Raw genomic sequence first — 25092 nt, 5'->3', positions numbered from 1 at the left:
TAATTCTTGACCATTCCTCTTTACAGAACTGTTTCAGTTCAGCAATATTCTTGGGATGTCTGGTGTGAATCGCTTTCTTGAGGTCATGCCACAGCATCTCAATCGGGTTGAGGTCAGGACTCTGACTGGGCCACTTCAGTAGGCTTTTTTTCTTCTGTTTAAGCCATCATACTTCACTTCATACTTCATACTTCACAGTTCGGATGAGGTTTTGATGTTGGTGTGCTGTGCCTCTTTTTTTGCCACACATAGTGTTGTGTGTTTCTTCCAAACAACTCAACTTTGGTTTCATCTGTCCACAGAATATTTTGCCAGTACTGCTGTGGAACATCCAGGTGCTCTTGTGCAAACTGTAAACATGCAGCAATGTTTTGTTTGGACAGCAGTGGCTTCCTCTGTGGTAACCTCCCATGAAATCCATTCTTGTTTAGTGTTTTAAGTATTGTAGATTCGCTAACAGGGATGTTAGCATTTGCCAGTGACTTTTGTAAGTCTTTAGCTGACACTCTAGGATTCTTCTTCACCTCATTGAGCAGTCTGTGCTGTGCTCTTGCAGTCATCTTTACTGGACGGCCACTCCTAGGGAGAGTAGCAGCAGTGCTGAACTTTCTCCATTTATAGACAATTTGTCTTACCGTGGACTGATGAACAGCAAGGCTTTTGGAGATACATTTATAACCCATTCCAGCTTTATGCAAGTCAACAATTCTTAATCGTAGGTCTTCTGAGAGCTCTCTTGTGCGAGGCATCATGCTCTTGTGAATAGCAAACCCAGAACTGGTGTGTCTTTTTTATAGGGCAGCTGTAACCAACACCTCCAATATCAGCTCATTGATTAGACTCCAGTTGGCTGACATCTCACTCCAATTAGCTCTTGGAGATGTCATTAGTCTAGGGGTTCACATACTTTTTCCACCTGCACTGTGAATGTTTACATGGTGTGTTCAATGAAAACATGGCAACATTTCATTATTTGTGTGTTATTAGTTTAAGCAGACTGTGATTGTTTATTGTTGTAACTTAGATGATGATCAGATCACATTTTATGACCAATTTGTGCAGAAATCCATATCATTCCAAAGGGTTCACATACTTTTTCTTGCAACTGTATAATGTGAGTGAGAAAAATAAAAACAGTATCCTAATGGCAGCTGGAGTCATTTATTTGAAAAAATGTGTTTTTTCTCCTTTCATTTGTTACAAAAATCCTCTGTTTTAAAATTAAATTACTTCTTTTGCTCGCCCTTTTTTAAATCCCCTTGTCATTGTAGTGGGTCCGCCCCTGCCTGACTGGGGTTTGTGGTGAGGCTATGCCTGCTAGATTGGACGTGTGGAAAAGTTTGCAGAATAAAAGATTGAAAATAAAATCAATCATCATTATAAAACTAAGTTTGCTCACTTATTATTTTTTAACAGAGATATAATAATATAATTATGACAAGATCAGAATATCATAGATATTATATTGTAGATATTATAGACATATTTGCACTGCAGCAGACTAATTAACCGGTACATTTTATCTGCTTTTTCTGCTTCTCTGAATGTTTCTCCAAATCTTTTTCATTCACAATATTTTTCCTTCTTCTTTTTTCCTTCTGTTGGTTACATCTTGTCACATGATCTTGTCACATGATCTGTGAAGGAAATACCTCGTTAATTTGATTCGTCCAATTATTTTTTTCTCTGAATTAATGAAATTTCTTCAAACTGAAACGCCGCATTACCAAAAGCCAACAGGGCATATGTAAAAGGTTTTTTTTTTGGATAAAGTAATTCAGACATTTCAAACTCTTTTTGCCATACACCAGACTATCAAACAGCATTGAATGGCTGCATGGGGTAAGTACAGCAGTATATATATATTGATGCATTAAATGAATTAAAATTCCAAATACCAGCAAAGAAGGAAAAAGCAACATAAATGTAATTTCACATAAAAAGGTTTCATTATATTTAAAAAATTATGTTTTTTGTTTTGTTTAGTTTTTTTACAAAGGAGAACGCTGAGGTTTCCAAAGAAGCAAACCACAACAAATAAATAAGTGAATAAAAATGTATCAGTTGCTTAACTCACCAATGCTGCCCAAACCTGGCTATCTAGTCTGTTAAATAGAACTGGCTTAACAGGTTTGAAAGTACAGCCAATGTAGTCCTTACATCGCAGCTTCCATGCAAAAGTCCAATCTTTGATTGACACTAGATCTCCTGAAGTTGTAATTTCTCCTTTCTCACACCTACAAATGACCATGTAATCTGGCATAGAGGGTTTGATGAATATGAGATGACGTACACCAACAGAGGTAACCTACTCATTTCAAACCCCACTGTAAATAAGTGATGGATCTTTACTATAGTGCAATCACTAAATACTTTGAGGTATGTTCCTCATTTATCACTTTTTCTTGACATAATTCAGTCAAGAGTATACTAGAAAAGTTACCACTTGTAATTAGAGAGCAATATTTACAATTTTTGTAATCAAGATAAAGTATGTCAATTCTCCTCACATCAACGGTTTATAAAAAAAAAAATTGTATTGAGGAAGATGTGGGCAATATCTTGTGTTGGGGGGAAGAGGTGTGCTGTATCTGAAATGAACTGTGAGTACTAGGATTCCAGTTATGTCAGGAGGAAATCAAATCAGTCAAAGGAGCAAAAGGTAGCAGAATTAAAAATAGTGCTGGAGAGTCAGAATTCTTCCACGTACTGTTTCCTATTGGTCGAATCACTGCATTCATACAAAATGGTTCAGATGAACTGGAATTGTAAACACCCATTAAAAATAATGTTCATTTTTTCCAGCTGAGGAAGCCAATTTGGTGAAACGCGTCCTGGATGAACAGTGAGCAGACAGAATTGTCTTTTGGACTATAGCCACAAGTGTTATTTTATTTATATACTATTTTTATATTGATGTTATATTATACTTTTTACATACAATAAATTACATATATACATTTTTTTACACTTACGGCTTTTATTCTTACCTGCTATTATAAAGAAGGAATGTGGTCCTTAACCACATACGTCCTATGAAGCGAGCCGAGATACTGGCTCTGGGTTTGTGAGTATATTGGTATTATTCCATAATATACATCCTATATACACAGACTGTACTACGCTATATGTTCCCTCCTGTACCTATTATCTAGGATACTGCACCCGGAGAAAATTTGGACCAAAAGGAGGGTGAGGGTCACCTCTACGGACCCTAAGGCGCATATACCTGAGCTAGTGTATTAGCTCAGTAAAGTGTGAGTTAGTTATTTATGCACTTTATTTCTATTTATTCTTTATATATAGGTTACACTATGTTTTGTACATTTGTGTTTTTTATTTAAGGTAAACCTGAAAACATTGGGACTACTCATAAATATATGACCCATTAAGGTATAGCAAGGTTTTTCCTTCACTACTCCTATATATCCACTGCCATTAGAGCGCTACACTGGATATTTCTTTCTTTTCCATTATTTCTGATATAAAGATAAGCACGGTGATACAGCAGCTCACGCATATTTATTTGGTATAACCTAGATCTTATCCTACACATATAAGCGCTTGTACTCTCCATTCTACCCATTAAAAATAGCCCATGTGGGTCACATGATCTCCCCATATTATTTCCCCACTCGCCATGCTGTGGATGGGGACATGTTTACTAAACAATTTGAGCATATGACAGAAAGACCAACAGAAAGATATATAATTTGGAAGTTTTTATTCACTCGAAAGCAACCCTGATCAGGGGGGGCGGAGCCAGCAGTGCAACTAAGCGGTCGCATCTCAGTGAGCTCCGACTCCAACTCACCTAAACAGACCCATAAATAGAGAATTCTACCCACGAACCTACCTACCGTATATACTCGAGTATAAGCCGAGTTTTTCAGCCCATTTTTTGGGCTGAAAAACCCCAACTCGGCTTATACTCGAGTCAGAGTCTGTATTATGGCAATTTGCATTGCCATAATACAGACCGGGGGAGAGGGGGGCTGGCAGAGCTGTACTTACCTTTCCTGCAGCTCCTGTCAGCTCCCTTCTCCTCTGCGCCGTCCGTACAGCACCTCGGTCAGCTCCCAGTGCAAATCTCGCGAGAGATTGTCCACCTTCTCCTTATCATTTTATTTTATTTAAAGGTTTTCTATGTTTAGCCTATCGGATAACTATTGGAATTATATATAACTTTGCATGATTTCATGCCACTGCTTACTGTAAGTTTATTCCCAGACATGCTGCTGTTTAGCAGGTCATTACTATGTATTTACGCCTATAATGCCTACACAATATACACCCTAACTTAGCAGACTCAGAATGTGGACAACCATGTTAACCCACCTACCCTGACACAGTTAAGCGTTAACCTTATCATTAACATTTTGATTAAATGTTTTCACTGTTTAGCCTACCGGATGAATATTAGAATTATATAAAAATGTGCAAGATTCCATACCACTGATTACTGTACGTTTATTCTCAGACACGCCGTTGTGGTGTATGTCAATACTATGTATAAAGTGCACAACAAAAATAAAGAATTCAAAAAAAAAAAAGCAACCCTGATCATAATGCATTTTTCTAAGAGGGTAGGTGGTTAAACAACATAAAAAACTTTAGAAATAATGTTACTCTTTAGAGAAATACAAAATTACACATAAAGTGAAAAAATGTAGTTCAAGAGATCGAACCCATAACCTTTTTTTTTTTATCTAATCTGGGCTTCAAGGATGGACCCCTTCAAGGCCTGCAGCAGTTGACAATTTCCCCACATTTAGCTTATCACACATTGCAGTCACACATGCTTATTCTCTCAAGCAGTCACCCAAGCCACCAGCTAAGCCTTTTTGCAAAAATAACAATCTTCCCAAAAAGAAAAAGTTCTTTAAAAGTCTCTTAGCAAAGTGATTACAAAAAAAATGAAACATATTCAGAAAAGTAGACTACAGGTTATAAGACAGCAGTCAGTGAACAAGATAGCTGACATCAGCAGATCAATAGAGCATTCCATGTGACCAACTGTAATTAAAAACTAAAGTACAGGGGAGGGGACTGGCATAGTACGCCCATGGGCATTGGAAGGGGACATAACACTGAATAATAGAGGGTTGGATGTCCTCCCCAGCCCCCAACCATGGGCAGCAGGTGGGGGGCAATTAATATATTAAACAGGGAGAGTCATGGTGAGCTCCCCAGCCCACAACCATGGGTGGCATGGATAAGTCAAATGTTGTAGAAAAACTAAATTTTAGTCCAGAAATATAAGGTATGTTTTGAGAAATAAATATGTTCTATTTTCTATTAATCATACATGAAACCTGCAAACAAATGTGAAAATATATGTATAGAAGGTAATGTAGATATAACATTTTGACATGATACCACTCATGGGACTAATGGTCCGGTATAAAATTTGGTCAGTGCAGTGTTACGATATCACCATCCGTCTTCATCTTACACTTGGAGAGAAATATTCTCCACATAGAGATTAGAAATAGGGTGAAGTTGGCCCAGTAGACAAGTAGTGTGCCTAGCTTTGCAGATACTTCAGACATCACCTCTTCAAAGAGGAGTACAGCTGTTCTCACCTATCTGAAATAATAAACGTATTTACCGTATCTGAAATATTTAACAGCAATTAATCCTCAGCAACCTCCACCCTGGTAACATCATGGTACAAAAACCTATATGTTTTCCTTTTCAGTTTATTTTATTAGACAGTATTAAATAGACAAAAAAAAAAGACAATAAATAAACCAGAATAAATATATTGACTTACTGTTGTGCTCAAAAGGTTGCATACTAGTTTAAATTCTGAAGAATTACGTCAATTCAGACATTCGGATGCTTCCAAATTGCAAAAAGTGCCAAATTGCTGAATTTCTGAAGTGCCAAAGTGTTGAATTTCAGAAGTACCGAAGTCCCAAATTGCCGAAGTGCCGAATTTCGAAAGTGCCAAACCAAACCGAATTGCCGAAGTGCCGAAAAGTGGCAAAAACAGGAGAGGGAGTGAAAATTAAGGGAATGATGACAGGGTTAGGGGTAGAGGTAGGGTTATGGTTAGGGGTAGGGTTACGGTAGGGTAAGGTGTAGGGTTAGGGGTAGGGGTAGAGGTAGGGTTAGGGTAAGGGTTAGAGGTAGAGTTGGGTTAGGGGTAGGGTTGAGGTAGAGGTAGGGGCAGGCTTAGGGTTAGGGGTAGGGATAGGGTTATGGGCAGGGTTAGAGTTAGGGTAAGGGTTAGGGGTAGGGTTAGGGGTAGGGGTAGGGGTAGGGTTAGGGGTAGGGTTAGGGTTAGGGGTAGGGTTAGGGGTAGGTTTAGGGGTAGAGTTGGGGTAAGGTTACGGTTAGGGGTAGGGTTCTTGAATTCTCAAAGTGCAGAAGTGCCGAAGTCCTGAAGTGCCAAAAGTCCCGAATTGCCGAAGTCCCGAATTGCTGAAGTGCCGAACCGAACTGAATTGCCAAATTGCCAAATTGCCGAAGTCACAAATTTCAGAAGTCCCAAACGATGTGCCGAATTGCCGAAGTCCCGCTTTTCAGAAGTGGCAAACCAAATGTTTTGACCATGCACATCCCTATTGCATACCCTGGCAGAAATTGTAAAATGTTCGCATTGATTTTGAAATATGACTGATTATGCAAAAAAAAAAAAAGGATAATTTCCCACACCTGTGGCTTTTTTAAAATTGCAATTAATGTCTTTGCATAAATAGTCAATGAGTTTGTTAGCTCCTAGTTGAATGCACTGAGCAGGCTATATGCTAAGCCATGGGAAGCTTAAATAACTGTCAAAAGTCCTGCGTAACAAGATAATGGAACTTTATAAAGATGGAAAAGGTTAGAAAAAAATATATATATATCAAAAGCTTTGAAAATGCTAGTCAGTGTTGTTCAATCACTTATTAAGATGTGGGCGATTCGGGGATCTCTTGATATCAATCTAAGGTCAGGTAGACCAAGAAAGATTTCAGTCACAACTGCCGGGAGAATTGTTCGAGATACAAAGAAAAACCCACAGGTAATCTCAAGAGAAATACAGGCTGCTCTGGAAAAAGATGATGTTTTTTTTTCAAGGAGCACAATACGATGATACTTGAACAAAAATGAGCTGCATGGTCGAGTTGCCAGAAAGAAGCCTTTACTGCACCAATACTACAAAAAAGCATGGTTACAATATGCCTGACAACAGCTTGACTCGCCTCACAGCTTCTGGCACACTGTAATTTGGAGTGACGAGACCAATAAAGAGCTTCATGGTCACAACTATAAGCGCTATGTTTGGAGAGGGGTCACAAGGCCTATAGTGAAAAGAATACCATGCCTACTGTGAAGCATGGTGGTGGCTCACTAATGTTTTTTTTTTTGGGGGGGGGTGAGCTTTAACCCCTTAAGGACCAAACTTCTGGAATAAAAGGGAATCATGACATGTCACACATGTCGTGTGTCCTTAAGGGGTTAAAGGCAAGGGGAATCTTGTGAAAATTGATTGCAAGATGAATGCAGCATGTTATTAGAAAATACTGCAGACAATTTGCATTCTTCTGCATTAAGGCTGTGCTGGACTTTCAAGAATAGCAATGACCCTAAGCACAAAGCCAAGTTGACCCTCTAGTGGTTACAGCAGAAATTTTTTTTTAAAAAAGGTTTTAGAGTGACCATCACAGTCTCCTGACCTTAATATCATCAAGCCATTCTGGGGAGATCTCAAACATGCGGTTCATGCCAGACGACCAAAGACTTTGCATGACCTGGAGGCAAGACGAATGGGCAGCTATACCACCTGCAAGAATTAAGGGCCTCATAGACAACTATTACAAAAGCCTGCACACTGTCATTGATGATAGGATAAATAAAAAGTTAAGATTTGTTTGATTTAAATTATTCACCTCATTGGAATGGCAGACTTCAATGTAATAGTTGCTATGCATTTGTTTCACGTTCCACTTTTTGGAAGTTTGGTTGTTGTCTAATCTGTAGACAGTTCTCTATCTTGTGGCAGGAGATTGTATTTTTGAAGACTGAGATTTGTAAATTATCTGGTAAACAAACTCAGGCTGGAACTACTGCAAAGCCACTGCCGCAGAGACATACTAGGAATGGCAGATGGATCACTGTAGGATCTGGCAGACTTAGAGTTGTGGATAAAAGGCATATTGCACAGTCTGTTGCTCTACATAATTCATTTTTTGCACTTTCAGAGTGTAATGGGGATATGGAGACAGGCACTGAGGATAGTGGTGTTGTGGAGAGAGGCATTGATGCTAGTGGTGTTGTGGAGAGAGGCACTGAGGCTAGTGGTGTTGTGGAGAGAGGCATTGAGGCTAGTGGTGTTGTGGAGAGAGGCATGGAGGCTAGTGGTGTTTTGGAGAGAGGCATTGAGGCTAGTGGTGTTGTGGAGAGAGGCACTGAGGCTAGTGGTGTTGTGGAGAGAGGCATTGAGGCTTGGGGTGTTGTGGAGAGAGGCACTGAGGCTAGTGGTGTTGTGGAGAGAGGCATTGAGGCTAGTGGTGTTGTGGAGAGAGGCACTGAGGCTAGTGGTGTTGTGGAAAGAGGCTTGGAGACTATGGTGAGGCCTAATAGAAAGCAGTTGTTGTTAGGGGATTCCATCATAAAAGGTGTGGAGATGGACAATGGTGGTCTTGTGAGGTGTCTTACCGGAGCTACTGCTCACGGAGACAGGAGACGTATCTGTAATATTGTTAAGCGAGCAAAGCAGGAAGGCGAATTAGATGTACTTGTCCATCTAGGGACAAATGACTTGCCTTGCAATGAGGTTTCAGAGGTTAAGGACGTTTTTAGTGTTTTTGCCAATGATATACGGCAGGTTGCTTCCACACTGTCATTCTCTGAAGTTCTGCCTATGCATAACACTCAGGACGACAGGCGGATGCGTATTAGGGACTTTAACTTGTGGCTTGGTGAATGGTGTCGGGAGCAAGGATTTGGCTTTATTTCTCATGGTAGCTCTGTTTGGAATAGAAATAAACTGTACAAAAAAGATGGTTTGCATCTTTCTCAAAAGGGAACAAATGTTCTCAGTGAGCAGTTCAGAGGTTTTGCTAGGATGTATTTAAACTAGGAGGGGGGCAAAAGGGTGATAAAACATCAATCCAATTGTCCCCCAAAACAAGGACAGAAGGTGCCTGTAGCAAGTGTGTTAAAAAATGATAAGCTTAGAGTCATGTCTACAAATGCTCGCATTTTAGGAAATAAGATCCATGAACTTGTGGCAATAATGGCAACTGATAGTGCAGATTTAGTCGCTGTTACTGAGACATGGTATAATGAGAAAAATGACTGGGACATAGCAATACCAGGGTACTCTTTATATAGAAAAGACAGGGAAGGCAGGAAAGGGGGAGGGGTGGCCCTGTATGTGAAGGATAGCATAAAATCTAGCCTAATAAAAGTTAGTGAGGCGAACATAGAGTCCGTTTGGGTTACATTACAATTTGGGAATCACACAGTAACTCGTGTAGGTGTGATTTATAGGCCCCCAGGACAAATTGAAGAGTTAGATAATCTACTAGTTGAGAAAATAGCTAAAATGACAATGAAGGGGGAAGTTATCATCATGGGTGATTTTAATCTTCCTGATGTGAATTGGAAAACAAAAATAGCTGCTTGTGCCAGGAGCACACATATTCTAAACTCCCTACTGGGATTGTCTCTAAAACAAGTCGTTGAGGAGCCAACTCGTAAAGAGGCCATACTAGATTTAGTGTTAATAAATGGAGATTTGGTATCCGATATTACTGTAGGGGAAAGTTTAGGATCCAGTGATCATCAGTCAGTGTGGTTTAATATAAGAACAGTGACTGAGTAACACCACACAAAAACAAACGTTTTAGACTTTAGAAAAACAGACTTTTCTAAAATTAGAATATGTGTAAAGGAGTCATTATCAGACTGGAGCAATTTAAATGGAGTCCAAGAGAAATTGGATTATTTAAAAGTTGCACTACTGAAGGCAACAGAAAATTGCATTAGGCTTGTCAGTAAAAGCAAAAAATTCAAGAAACCACTGTGGTACTCCGCAGATGTGGCCAAAATAGTAAAAAAACAAAAAGTTAGCATTTAGTAATTATAAAAAAAAGGAAGACAGAATGATCTATAAAATTAGGCAGAAAGAGACTAAGCAAGTTGTAAGAGCTTCCAAATCACACACAGAAGAGAAAATAGCAGTCAGTAAAAAAGGGGGACAAAACTTTTTTTAGATACATAAATGAGAAAAGAAAAGTAAAACAAGGATTAGTTAGATTAAAAAAAAAGAAGGACGGTATGTAGAAGAGGATAAAGGTCTAGCTGACTGCCTCAATGAATATTTTTGTTCAGTATTTACAGATGAAAATAAAGGAAAGGGACCTCAGTTAAGAAAAAGGATAAATGAGTCATTTATTACACGTGAGTTTACAGAGGAAGAGGTTCTATTTCAACTCTCAAAAATAAAGACAAATAAGTCAATGGGACCTGATGGAATACACCCAAAGCTATTAAAAGAGTCTATTGAAGGTCCACGTTATGACGTGCGGACGTACTGACGTACGGTCGTTGTGATGACGGAGTAGGAGGGGCGACCCGCCATACACTGCCGAGGTAGCCGCTTCTGAATGCCTCTCGCTGCTGCACTAATGCACACTTTCTAAAGCGTTTTTTTATCCAATTGAATGCCTACCTGAAGGACTGATGGCGAAAACACACTACACGGTTCAGAGTCCCTATGCTCCTGTGCTTTGAGCGCCTCACTCCGAAGAAAAATTAATCCTCAAATCCTTGGAGGTGGCGTTTTGTGAGAACCACGTGTATCTATACAGAAACGCCAGGAACATCACGGTGATGTAGAATTTCGTTCTCTGCAAATCAAACGGTCACACTGACTGCACATATGTGGCAGTAAGTATATCTATATATAAACCCACACTGCAAACTGGTGATATTAAATTCAAACTGGTGATATTTTTCTTTTGTGGCTATTGTTCAGGACGCCCATACTATATCTTCTACATAAATTGGCATATTGGGGTATTGCTATATCTGTTGGCTTTGCAAAAAAACTAAAGAAGGGAGAAAGAAAGAAGGAAAAAAAGGGAAAAAGGAGAAGAAAGGAAAAGGAAAGAGATATCAGAAATTTTTATTTAATTGAGGCGCTCATTTGTGTGAAATAAGGCTTTAAGGCCAAAAGAAATAGAATATTAACAACACCACGGCGAATAGAAAGAATCAAGTGTAGATGAAAAGCAAGGAAAAAAAGAAAAAGAAGGGAAAAAAATAAAAAGTTAAAGGAAAGGGGAAAGGGGGAAGTAAAAGAAAGAAAAAGAATGGAAAGAGAGGAAAAAAAAGTAAGAAGATGAAGCAGAAGAAAGAAAGAAGAAGAAACAAGAAAGGGAAAGATAAGTGAAAAGAGAAAATAAAAAGCAAAAAAAAAAAGCAATAAAATCTGCAAAAAATTTGAAGTCAGTTAACAAGCAAGCACATATAAAGATTAATCGCCAGTGGTCTGACGTTCTCACTTTGGTGTAACGGTTACAACATGGCTTCGAAAAAACTGCATGAAACTAAATCCTCTACGAGGAAAGACAAAAAAGACTCCCTCCAGGATAAATCCCAGGATAAATCCCTAACAACTTATTTTTCTCCCCAGCAACATAAGATCACCAAACAGAAATTAAACGATATGGATCTCAGTTTGGAAAGCTTGTAGCCTTAAAATGTTTCACAAGATTAATATATTAGCTATAAATAGTCAGCACTTAACAGACTTGTACTCTATGCACCATTTTCAAGGTTAAGTTTTGCGAGTCAAAGAGTAATGAAGGTATCCATAAAGTTAACTTAATTTTTTTTTTGTTCTTCTTCTCTCTCACAGGAGAGATTTACTTCAAGAAAGAGGGAGGGAATTTTAGCGGCAGGCTCCCTATTCAGGCAAGGTTTAGGGTTTCCCCTCTTGTGTAGTTATACTACTCTATTTTCATTTTGCCTATATGGCTTTCAATGATTACAATAGTATTAGGTTTTCACCTAATAGTCGGGTGAATGATGGTGTTGGACTTATTCAGAGTCCAATGATAGGATGTATATGTTTTGGGTTTTTCTTTTTTCTTTTTTTTAGTGTGTTATGTTTTTTCTTTTTTGAACAGGAAGCCTAAAAATATAGCTTTTGATGTATCTCTATGCTGAAGTTTCTATCCTTAAACATCCAGGGGCTTAATACAAATAAGAAAAGACATAGATTGTATAACTTCTTGATGGAACAAAATATACAGGTTTCAACTACGATCCAAGCCTTATTAACCAATAAAAAAAAAGGGGGGGGGGGCAATTATATTTAACAAAGATCTCAAATTAGATATTTTACATTTAGAACTAGATCCAGAAGTCAGGTTTATTATTTTGGTCTGCAAGATCGATGACAAGATCTTTACATTGGTCAATATGTATCTCTCCAATGTTGACCCAACGACTAAACTTTCTTTGATAATGGATAAAGTTGATAAGATTAATAAGGGATACTTGATCATCGCTGGTGATTTTAATTGTGTTAGTGATCCCATTCTGGACAGAACTACCTTATCTCCTTCTGCTAATAATAAAGGGCCCATTAAGCAGGCCAAAACGTTAAATAATATCTGCAAACAATATAATTTATATGACAACTTGAGACTATTTCACCCCAAAAAGATTTCTTCCATTTATCTGGAGTTTATGGTACTTACTCCTGGATTGACTTTTGTTTAACAAACGCTATTACAATTCCGCTCTTTAATCATATTAATATTAAGGAAAATACATGGTCAGACCACAGCTTCGTTTTATTCAACCTTGGAAATTCTCCTCCTCTCCTTCGTAATACCTGGAGACTGAACGATGCCTTCCTAAAGGACACTAATAATAGGGAGGATTTGACCAAGTTACTAGAATATTTTTGGGTAGAAAATAATCCGGTAGAAACCTCTCCTTTGATAAATTGGTGTTCTCATAAATCCGTAATGAGGGGCTATATAATTAAAATAGACCATGTCCTTAAGAAAAAAAATGGCACAAATTTGTCGGATTTATATATCGAATTTTATTCATGCTCAAAATTGAATAAACTACATTCTACCTCTGAGCTGAGAACTCGTTTAACCCCTTAAGGACCAAACTTCTGGAATAAAAGGGAATCATGACATGTCAGGCACGTCATGTGTCCTTAAGGGGTTAAAAGAGTTGCAAAAACAAATCAACTTAAAAGAATAGGAAAAAATTAAGCTAAATATAAATAAACTAAAACTAAGCCATTATCTTTCGGGCAACAGAACGAGCAAAAGTTTAACTAGGAGATTACGTAATCATTATGCTAAAAATAGGATAGAAAAATTGGTGGCCGATCAAATTGTATACTCCACCCCATCTCAGATTGGACAAAAGTTCAATCAGTTCTATCAAGACTTATACAATCTAAAACTGTCCCCAGAAATAACGGACATCCAAGGCTATTTATCTAGTTCCCTAATTCCGAGAATTTCTTCCCAGGATCTGACCAACTTAAATAAAAAAATACCCCTGAAGAAGTTCAATTTCAAATTGATAGATTAGCTACAAATAAAACTCCTGCCCCTGATGGCTTTACAGATTTATACTATAAATATATGAAGCTCCATCTACTAAAACCTCTTACTGAAATGTTTAATCAAGTAGCTGTAAATGACGTTATTCCAAAGGAACTATTACAGTCAAATATTGTCCCTATCTTGAAACAGGGCAAAGATAGTTCAGACCCAAGAAACTATAGACCGATTGCATTAATCAATGTAGATATGAAAATATATTCCGCCATCATTGCCGAGAGACTGAAAACTATTATAACTAAACTAATTCATCCGGACCAAATAGGATTTATCCCTGGCAGATGGACATCAAATAACACCCGAAAGCTCATTGACATTATTGGTTTAGCAAAAGTTCACGCTGAGCCCCTCCTGGCCCTGTCTTTAGACGCAGAAAAAGCGTTTGACAGGGTCGGGTGGAGCTATTTAAGAGAACTCCTTAAGGCATATGGCTTTAAAGGATGGATATATACTGCAATTTTGGTTCTGTATTCTTCTCCCTCGGCTAAAACCGTAGGCCCCAATATTACTTCGAGTTGGTTCGATCTTAAAAAATGGAACAAGACAGGGCTGTCCCCTGTCACCCTTTCTTTATATCTTGTCTCTTGAACCTCTCGCCGTCAATATCAGAAATGATCAGTTAATAAAGGGGGTCCCTACGAAATGTAATGACATTAAGATTGCATTATATGCCGATGATGCTTTGGTTACCCTTACATCTCCGGAAGATTAATTAGCGGCACTAATGGAAGAAATTGATAAGTTTTCAAATATCTCTAATTTTAAGTTAAATATTTCAAAATCTACTGCTTTAACCATTAACCTGTCTTCGCACCAGGTTGAAAGGTTATCTCAAAAATGTGAATTTATTTGGACTGACAGAGAAATAAATTACTTGGGTCTCAGTTTTCCTGCTAACGCCTCTCACATAACGGAGAGGAATGTTATACATCTAATGAAAGATATGGATCAAAATTTAAGAAAATGGAAAAATTTAGAAACTTTGTGTACAGGTAGAATCAACATTATAAATTCTTATATTTTACCAAAATGGCTGTACTTGTTCTCTATGGTCCCTCTTAAAATTCCTAAGGCTTGGTTAGTAATGATCCAATCTGCCATTAATAAATGTATCTGGAAAAATAAAAAGCCTAGAATAAGTCAAAAAAATTGTCTCAGGGAGGGCTTAATTTTCCAAATATTACTAATCTTTATTATGCTAATACTATCCGACATATATACACTTTACAAGAACCACATTCTTTTTCTGAACCATGGTATAATATGGAATCTGAAGCTATTCATGCTTCTAGACTTTATTCTTATGTATGGTCAGATCCTGGGAAGCTCTCTAGGTACTTGCCTAACTGTTTAATATCTTTGGCTCAGTCCCTGGAAATATGGCTGAAATTAAGAAAATTTTGGGTTTTACTCATCTAATTCCCAGAACATGTAAACTAAATATATTAGAAAATAATTTAGAGGCTTTATCACTGAGACACTGGGCAAACAAAGATACATTAATTCTATCGGATATTATGCAGGGTGACAATATTCTGCCCTTCCAACAGATTGTGGATAATTTACATATACCATCTAAATAATTATTTACTTACCTTCGTATTAAACATTATATTCAGAAACATGTTATTCAATCTTCCTTTCCTTGGGCTAAAGAGTTGCAAACTTTATTTTGTTTTCAAACCGTACCCAAGGTTATTTCTGTTGCTAATTCGCTTTTTAAAGGTTTAGACACCTTCCCTTATAAACTGGTTAAAACATGGGAGAATTAATTAAACTTAGTGATTTCTCCAAACGACTGGTTTTCCTCTATAATTCTTGTAAATAAATTTGTTCATGGCCTAAACCTGACCGAGTGTCACTTCAAGCTACTCCACAGATGGTATTACACCCCGACAAGATTGGCCAAAATGTACACTTCCCAAGATTCTACTTGTTGGAGGTGTGGTACCTATTCTGGTACATACATTCCTATATGGTGGGCTTGCCCAGCACTTAAGTCACTTTGGGCCTGGGCATTTAATATTTTTTCTGAAACATCTCTCAATGAGGCATCATTTAACGATATAAATAAAAACCCAGCTTCGGCCCTTCTTCATTTGAATTGGCCCTTTAAATCACATAAATACATCTGTTTAGCTATTCATTGCTTTATCGCAGTTAACATGAGCATTGCGAGACAGTGGAAATCCTCTAACTCTTTTCAGAAATTCTCCTTGATAAATCAAATTGAATTCCAACTGACAATGGAAAATGATATTACCAAAAATTGTTCAGCGGTCTCAAAAAAAAGAGACTGGTACTCAACTTGGCTTCAAAATTGCTCTTTACTTTATGGTAACTTATAAATTCTATTAGGTAGATTAACTGGAAGTATGGTATATGTAGTTTTATCTGGTCATTTGAAAATAATTCATGGACTATATGTAATTAAATCTGTGTTTACTTCCACCGATACATTCCTTTCTATTTTTTACTATTTTGCTACAGACATTTGTTTATGTCATATTAATGACTTCCTGACTCTTTAAAGATTTTTTTCTTTCTTTTTCTTTTCTTTTTGTGTGTTTTTCACATTCGGCTGATTGTGATATTTATATGAATCCACTTTATTTATAAGACAACTTATTTGTACCAAGCGGACGTACTATGTATGATTGTATGTATGCACTCTGAATTGTCTTGTACTATAAAACCAACAAAACACCAAAAAAATGGCAATCTACAATACAGAAATAATAGAGAAGGACATAGCGCAATACTGTTGCAAAATAATATATTTGTGGTTTAAATGATTGCACTCACAAAAACAGTTTGATTGAAGGCACATCAAATATACTGCTGTGAAGAATTCAGGACTTGTGGACCATCAGAATCATGCATAGGAAGAAATAAATAAATAATAGTGCAGAGTATCCAAGTAAAAAAGACACACTTTATTCACAAATGCACTTATAGAATTGCAGTGTCAAGTAGGCACATCAAGGTTCAGATGGAATGGTACATCCCAGTGGAAAAATCCAGAGGAGCAGAAAAACCAGATGCATAAAATAAATAAAATCAACAATATAATAAAAAGTGTTAAAACAAAAAACTCTAGCACTAAAGGAAAGCCCTACGCGTTTCGTTCATAAAAGAACTTCCTCAGGGGCATCAAATATGAAGTCCTCCAAATGCAGGCATAAAATCAAGTCCAGAAACCTCCCTTTTAAATCCATCCGGTTTGGTGCGAAAAAGCTGACTCAGCCGCTCACTTCCGGGTTCGGACTGCTTCCGGTTACGTCATGCGTTCCGGAGTTGCTGTCTAAGCCTCAGTTTCGTTTTGTTAGTCAGTTCGGAGGTGACACAGAGGGAAAGTTCCGTTATGCTTGGGCATTCAAACCCACAAGTCCATGATAAGAGAAACAGATGTATTACATGAATTAACAGCATATCATATTATAACAAGAGCAATAGGAAGTAACATTACAAAGCTAATGTAAAAGAACATTATAGAACCCATAACTGGTATGAAAACCTTAGGGGGAAATAGAATAAAGTAACTAAATATAAATAAAAATAAATATAAAATAAAAATAAAAATAAATATAAATATAAATAAAAACATAATAATAAAATATAAAAAAATGAAAAAATAAAATAAAATAAAATAAAAATAAAATGAGTAAAACAAACATAAGAAAAAACAAGAAAAAACATAAGAAAAAAATAAAAAATATATAAGAAAAAAATAAAAAATATATATGAAAAAAATAAAAAATATATGAAAAAAATAAAAAAAATATATATGAATAAAATATCAACATCTTTTCAACATCTCAGGATTCCCCTTAACCCCACATGAAATTCTTCTCCTAGGAAAGGGTCTGAAATTTGTTCCAGAGGAATCCCCTAATTGTTTCCAACTTTTTATTGATGCTCAGAAGTTTATTAGAAAGATGTCCATTAAGAGATTTTTCATCAAAAAAACTAGTGAAGGATTTCTCAATACCCCTCTTAATTCAAATAAAGATTCAGTATCACAGAAATTTAAGCCTAAATCTAAATTCTGTCCCAATGAACGAGGAAGCCAAATCGAGGCCTTTAACAAAATGATTGTTAGAGACTTTGATAAACTCGGAAAAGATAAAGCCAGGAAAGATAGACATAAGAATCTTACCTCACAAGAAAGTAAGACCCTGATGAATTTAAGCAAAAGAAATGAGCTTACAATCAAAAGTGCTGACAAGGGAGGAGGAGTGGTGATTATGTCGACTCAGTATTATGTTGCAGAAGCATATCGGCTTCTTAATGACCACTCCACCTACAAAAAGCTTGACCGTAATCCTAATTGTACCTTTAATCAAGATCTGAAGGGTATGCTACAGGAGGCTAAAATAGCAGGTATTATAGATGAGTCTATCTTTTCTTTTATCTTTTCAGATTTTCCCAAAGTGCCCACATTTTATTTTCTCCCGAAAATTCACAAATGCAAAGATAAACCCCCAGGGAGGCCGATTATAAGCGGCATTGATTCACTTACATCTAAGCTCTCTGAATATATCGATTACCATCTACAAAAATATGCTCAGGGGGCTATGTCATACCTGAGAGATACTAAACATCTTATTCAGGAGCTGGAATGCATTGAATGGGATGATGATTATGTTTGGGCTACTCTGGATGTAACCTCACTCTACACCGTAATAGATCATGATTTGGGTAGCAGTTAGACAGAATTTTGATCGTGATGCTGACTTAGATCCACTTTTTTGTGGTTTTTTGGAGAGGGCTATTCGTTTTATTCTCACGCACAATTTTTTTAGTTTTGACGGAGATTTTTTTCTTCAGATCAAGGGCAACGCAATGGGCACCAAGTTTGCACCAAGCTATGCCAACGTGTTTATGGACTGCTGGGAAAGATCGTCTATTTGGTCCAATAACCCGTTTGGTGCAAACTTGGTGCTCTGGAGACGGTACATCGACGATGTCCTGATGATATGGCGTGGCCCTATAGACCAGCTACATAGTTTCTTTGAACATGTCAACCACAATTCTTTATCATTGGTTTTCACCCCTAAAATTGGTATCCAAAGTATTGACTTTCTCGATCTGTCAATATTTATTGAGAATCGGAAAGTGAAGACTAAGACTTTCTTTAAGGACATTGACTCTAACAGCTTTATTGATACCAAAAGTGGACATCATCCGAACTGGCTTAGAGGGGTTCCCAAGGGCCAGTTTGTCAGACTACGTAGGAATTGTAGCGATCTAGATTCTTTTTTTGTACAAGCAGAGGTTCTGAAGAAACGTTTTTTAGAGAAGGGGTATTCCTCTGAATTTATAGACTCAGAAATTGCTAGAGTTGGGAAGATCTGCCGTAATGATCTTCTTATAAATAAGAAAAAAGATATGACTAGAAATCCTGCTTTCGATTTTTCCTTTAATACTCGGTACAATGGAAGAGCTTTCGATGTACAGAGGATTATAAGGAAACATTGGGGGTTGTTAGTAGAGGACGAATTTCTGGGGAAGCAGATACCTAAGGATCCCAAAGTTATTTTTAGAAAGGGCACAAATTTAAAACAAATCCTTGCCCCTAGTGCTTTTCGATCTGTGAAGGATCACACTAGCCAGAAGGGAGGTTTCTATACATGTGGGAATTGTGTAAGTTGTGGCCACCTTTTTGGTACGGTCTTTGATTTTGTGAGTACACAGACGCAAATGAAATTTAAAATTAAAAATAAGATATCTTGTTCCTCTACACATATAATATATCTCCTCACTTGTGGATGTGGGATGCAATATGTGGGAAGAACTGGGAGGAAATTAAAAATTAGATTGCAGGAGCATAGAAATAACATCAAAAAGGGTCTATTGACTCACTCAGTGCCGGTACACTGTAATAGCTGTCCCATCTTTAGCTTTAATACACTCAAGTGTATAGGCATAGAACAAGTAACTCTGAACGAAAGAGGTGGGGATCTAATGATGTTTTTGAGACAACGTGAGGGTTACTGGATCCATACATTAAAAACCATGAAACCAAGGGGTTTAAATATTGATTTTGATTTGATTTGTTTTTTGTAATTATTCATATTTCATTTTATTCAGTAACTTTATTGTTACTCATCTGATTAAGTTCTATTTATTATTAAGCCTAATCTGTTTAATTTAATTTATTTCCCTTATATATATTTTATTCATATATATTTTTTTCATTTTTTTCATATTTTTTTATTTTTTTCATATATATTTTTTCTTTTTTTCTTATGTTTTTCTTGTTTTTTCTTGTTTGTTTTACTCATTTTATTTTTATTTTATTTTATTTTATTTTATTTTTTCATTTTTTTATATTTTATTATTATGTTTTTATTTATATTTATATTTATTTTTATTTTTATTTTATATTTATTTTTATTTATATTTAGTTACTTTATTCTATTTCCCCCTAAGGTTTTCATACCAGTTATGGGTTCTATAATGTTCTTTTACATTAGCTTTGTAATGTTACTTCCTATTGCTCTTGTTATAATATGATATGCTGTTAATTCATGTAATACATCTGTTTCTTTTATCATGGACTTGTGGGTTTGAATGCCCAAGCATAACGGAACTTTCCCTCTGTGTCACCTCCGAACTGACTAACAAAACGAAACTGAGGCTTGGACAGCAACTCCGGAACGCATGACGTAACCGGAAGCAGTCCGAACCCGGAAGTGAGCGGCTGAGTCGGCTTTTTCACGCCAAACCGGACGGATTTAAAAGGGAGGTTTCTGGACTTGATTTTATGCCTGCATTTGGAGGACTTCATATTTGATGCCCCTGAGGAAGTTCTTTTATGAACGAAACGCGTAGGGCTTTCCTTTAGTGCTAGAGTTTTTTGTTTTAATACTTTTTATTATATTGTTGATTTTATTTATTTTATGCATCTGGTTTTTCTGCTCCTCTGGATTTTTCCACTGGGATGTACCATTCCATCTGAACCTTGATGTGCCTACTTGACACTGCAATTCTGTAAGTGCATTTGTGAATAAAGTGTGTCTTTTTTACTTGGATACTCTGCACTATTATTTCTTTCTTTCTTCCTATGCATGATTCTGATGGTCCACAAGTCCTGAATTCTTCACAGCAGTATATTTGATGTGCCTTCAATCAAACTGTTTTTGTGAGTGCAATCATTTAAACCACAAATATATTATTTTGCAACAGTATTGCGCTATGTCCTTCTCTATTATTTCTGTATTGTAGATTGCCATTTTTTTGGTGTTTTGTTGTTATTGCCTTGAGGATATAAGAGGAATCCTTTATCTACAATACAGTTAATTAAGGGTAATTTGTGTGTTTGTTTCACCCAATACCCACTAAGTGTGTTTGCTATCTACACACAGGTGAATGTACACTGTTTGTTTTTAATCATTGTACTATAAAAACAAAATTTTTCAATAAAAAATTATTATAAAAAAAAATAAAAGAGCTTAGTGGTGTACTAACAAAACCATTAACAGATTTATTTAACCAATCATTGATAACAGAAGCAGTCCCAGAAGATTGGAAGTTGGTGAATGTTGTGCCCATTCACAAGAAAGGTAATAGGGAGGAGTCAGGCAACTATAGGCCAGTAAGCCTTACTTCAGTAGTGGGGAAAGTGATGGAAACCATGTTAAAGGATAGGATTGTTGAACATCTAAAAACACATGGATTTCAAGATCAGAGACAACATGGATTTACTTCAGGGAGATCATGCCAAACTAATCTTATTGATTTTTTTTTGATTGGGTAACTAAAAGTATAGATCAGGGTGGTGCAGTAGACATTGCTTACCTAGATTTCAGTAAGGCATTTGACACTGTTGCACATAGAAGGCTTATCAATAAACTGCAATATTTAAGTTTGGATTCCAATATTGTTGAATGGGTAAGGCAGTGGCTGAGTGACAGGCAACAGAGGGTTGTAGTCAATGGAGTATATTCGAAGCTTGGGCTTGTCACCAGTGGGGTAAGTTAGGGATCTGTACTTGGACCCATTCTCTTTAATATTTTTATTAGTGATATTGCAGAAGGTCTTGATGGTAAGGTATGTCTTTTTGCTGATGATACTAAGATATGTAACAGGGTTGATGTTCCAGGAGGGATAAGCCAAATGGCAAATTATTTAGGTAAACTAGAAAAATGGTCAGAGTTGTGGCAACTGACATTTAATGTGGATAAGTGCAAGATAATGCATCTTGGACGTAAAAACCCAAGGGCAGAGTACAGAATATTTGATAGAGTCCTAACCTCAACATCTGAGGAAAGGGATTTAAGGGTGATTATTTCTGATGACTTAAAGGTAGGCAGACAATGTAATAGAGCAGCAGGAAATGCTAGCAGAATGCTTGGTTGTATAGGGAGAGGCCTTAGCAGTAAAAAGAGGGAAGTGCTCATGCCATTGTACAGAACACTGGTGAGACCTCACTTGGAGTATTGTACGCAGTACTGGAGACCATATCTTCAGAAGGATATTGATACCTTAGAGAGAGTTCAGAGAAAAGCTACTAAACTGGTTCATGGATTACAGGTTACAACTTACCAGGAAAGGTTAAAGAATCTTAACATGTATAGCTTGGAGGAAAGACGAGACAGGGGGGATATGATAGAAACATTTAAATACATAAAGGGAATCAAAACAGTAGAGGAGGAGACTATATTTAAAAGAGGACACAACAAGAGGACATAGTCTTAAATTAGAGGGACAAAGGTTTAAAAATAATATCAGGAAGTATTACTTTACTGAGAGGGTAGTGGATGCATGGAATAGCCTTCCAGCTGAAGTGGTAGAGGTTAACACAGTAAAGGAGTTTAAGCATGCGTGGGATAGGCATAAGGCTATCCTAACTATAAGATAAGTCCAGGGACTAATGAAAGTATTTAGAAAATTGGGCAGACTAGATGGGCTGAATGGTTCTTATCTGCCGTCACATTCTATGTTTCTATGTTTCTATGATGTTAAAGGGGGAAATACACAGTATTACGAATTAAGGGTATGCAGACTTTTGAACAGGGGTCATTTAATTTTTTTCGTTGTTGCCATGTTTTGTTTTATGATTGTGCGATTCTGTTATAACCTACAGTTGAATATGAATCCCATAAGGAAAAAAAAGAAATGTGTTTTGCCTGCTCACTCATGTTTTCACAATGGTACATATATTACCAATTCTCCAGGGGTATGCAAACTTTTGAGCACAACTGTGACCTCAGTACATACATGTTTTACATTCTTGGAAAAAGTCTAATTTCAAGGTTATTGATAATATAACATTAACCTGTAATTCTGGTACACATTAACCAGATTGTGCAGTAGTTACATAATATGATAACATTCTATGGGGGCAGGCGTAACTTTGGTTAAAAATATATAAATACTCACTTGATTTCACCAAAAAATACCCCACAGGCATACCTCCAGCATGAAGCTTTTTCTGATCTGTGTGCTCCTCGGAGCTGCTGGTAACAATTCTTATTATTACTAGTACTTTCCTTATTATGTAATATTGTTATATATTTTGAATCAATTTGTTCACCACAATAGTTTGGACTTATTTAATGTCTACTGTGGAGCAGCAATAAATGTTTAATTTTGTTCCTTTCTAGAGTTTCAGGATTATGGAATTATTTTTTCTTTTTTATAATACGCAATATTTGTAGATCACTAAAATGTAGCAGCCAGCCTAAAACATCATGATCATAGTGGTAAATATATTTGCTTCTGCTGCCCACAGCTGCATTTGAGGATGATGATGATAAGATTGTAGGAGGTTACACCTGCACCAAGAACTCTGTCCCATACATCGTATCTCTCAACTCTGGCTACCACTTCTGCGGAGGTACCCTGGTTACTAGCCTGTGGGTGGTGTCTGCTGCCCATTGCTACAAAGCGTAAGTTTCACTTAACGTTGGCATAGATGACATAGAGGAATGAAATTACATAAGAAATAATTGAAAAATTTTGTACAAATGCATAAACCAGCCCATATTCTGAATTAATTAAATTGACCGATGTGTTGACTTTCTCTTTAAAATGTCCTATGTTTCCCTCTTGCAGGAGTGTTCAGGTCAGACTGGGAGAGCACAACATTGATGTAAGTGAGGGCACTGAGCAGTTCATTAATTCTGCCAAGGTCATCAGACACCCCAGCTACAACTCCAGGACCACCGACAATGACATCATGTTGATCAAACTTGCTAGTGCTGCCACCCTCAACAGCTATGTGAAGACTGTGTCTCTGCCCTCTGGCTGTGCTGCTGCCGGAACCAGCTGTCTGATTTCTGGCTGGGGAAACACACTCAGCAGTGGAAGTAAGTTTCTATTAGAAAGGGTTTTGAGAAATAGCGCACGGAAAATACTTCCAGTTTAGAACTAAAAAATAAAGAGTGTATAACTAAACATCTCTCATTTTGAATTTACATCACAAAAAAAAATGATTTGTTACAAGAGCAATGTAATAGTGTTAAAGACACACATTATTAAACATTTTCTTTAATTACCTACTATAACTAGTTAATATTTCATATGTATGAAGGGGTAAGTGGCTTTTTGATTACATGCTGGTCTTTCCATTGTGTGGCCTTCAGCAAAGGTTGATATAATATGACAGGCAAATAGTAAATTAATAAGTCAATTGAGATTTGGGACAACTGAAGAACATGGTGAATAGTATTTATTAGCAAAGCTTTTTAGTTCATTACTTAACACAGATTACATATGCAATGAACTCCTAAAGAGTGTGCACATGTAACTGATTTTAATTTTATTCCATTTATTTCAGCCAACTATCCAAGTCTCCTGCAGTGTTTGAATGCACCCATCCTGACAAGTGCTCAGTGTAGCAGTGCCTACCCAGGACAGATCACCTCTAACATGATCTGTGTTGGATACGTTGAAGGAGGCAAGGATTCCTGCCAGGTAATGCATCTGATAATCACAGTTTGATTTTAAAATTTTATATTTCCAGTGGGGAAATATATCTCAAAATCCACGGCTATATCTTTATCACTCCTATGAATTAATGCATATAGTAACTATATATTTTTTTAATATTTTACATTCTCACTCCTTCCCTCAGGGTGACTCTGGTGGCCCCGTGGTCTGTAATGGTCAACTCCAGGGTATTGTGTCCTGGGGATATGGCTGCGCTTTGAGGAACTACCCCGGTGTCTATGCCAGGGTCTGCAACTACAACTCCTGGATCCAGAGCACCTTTGCTTCAAACTAAAACTGTTTCTTAAATGTTCTAAGACTTTAATAAATGTGTGAACTTACTAACTCGTCCATGCATCATCATTAATGTACTAGAAAAAATACTGTGTTAGAACATATTATGGTGGGAGAATAATGTGTGAATGTAGAGAATGATCTCTTGATTATTATATTTAAACTCCATCATATCTACATTTGAGCTACTGTTTGGATAATAACATATTCTCTGTCACAGGCCTGGTAGAGAGAATTCTCCTTTAACTGAAGCCAAGGT

General features: G+C 36.9%; 1 protein-coding gene across 2 annotated transcripts in view; it reads left to right on the top strand.

Moving 5' to 3' along the window:
* The window catches only part of LOC134575329 (trypsin-like), a 55989-nt gene extending 31143 nt beyond the window's left edge, over window positions 1–24846 (top strand). The window contains exons 1-5 of one of the 2 annotated variants that reach the window (XM_063434606.1): window positions 23020–23068; window positions 23341–23497; window positions 23664–23917; window positions 24388–24524; window positions 24685–24846. In XM_063434606.1, coding sequence (XP_063290676.1) covers window positions 23029–23068; window positions 23341–23497; window positions 23664–23917; window positions 24388–24524; window positions 24685–24834 — 738 coding nt within the window. In that variant the 5' untranslated portion in view covers window positions 23020–23028 and the 3' untranslated portion in view covers window positions 24835–24846. Of the gene's footprint in view, window positions 1–23019; window positions 23069–23340; window positions 23498–23663; window positions 23918–24387; window positions 24525–24684 lie in introns of those variants that run through there. The other variant, XM_063434607.1, reaches the window with a different exon arrangement.
* Window positions 24847–25092: the final 246 nt, after the last annotated feature.

This window comes from Pelobates fuscus, chromosome 10 (assembly GCF_036172605.1).
Source record: "Pelobates fuscus isolate aPelFus1 chromosome 10, aPelFus1.pri, whole genome shotgun sequence".
Classification (NCBI taxonomy): Eukaryota; Metazoa; Chordata; class Amphibia; order Anura; family Pelobatidae; genus Pelobates; species Pelobates fuscus.
This window is presented reverse-complemented; position numbering and strand designations above follow the sequence as displayed.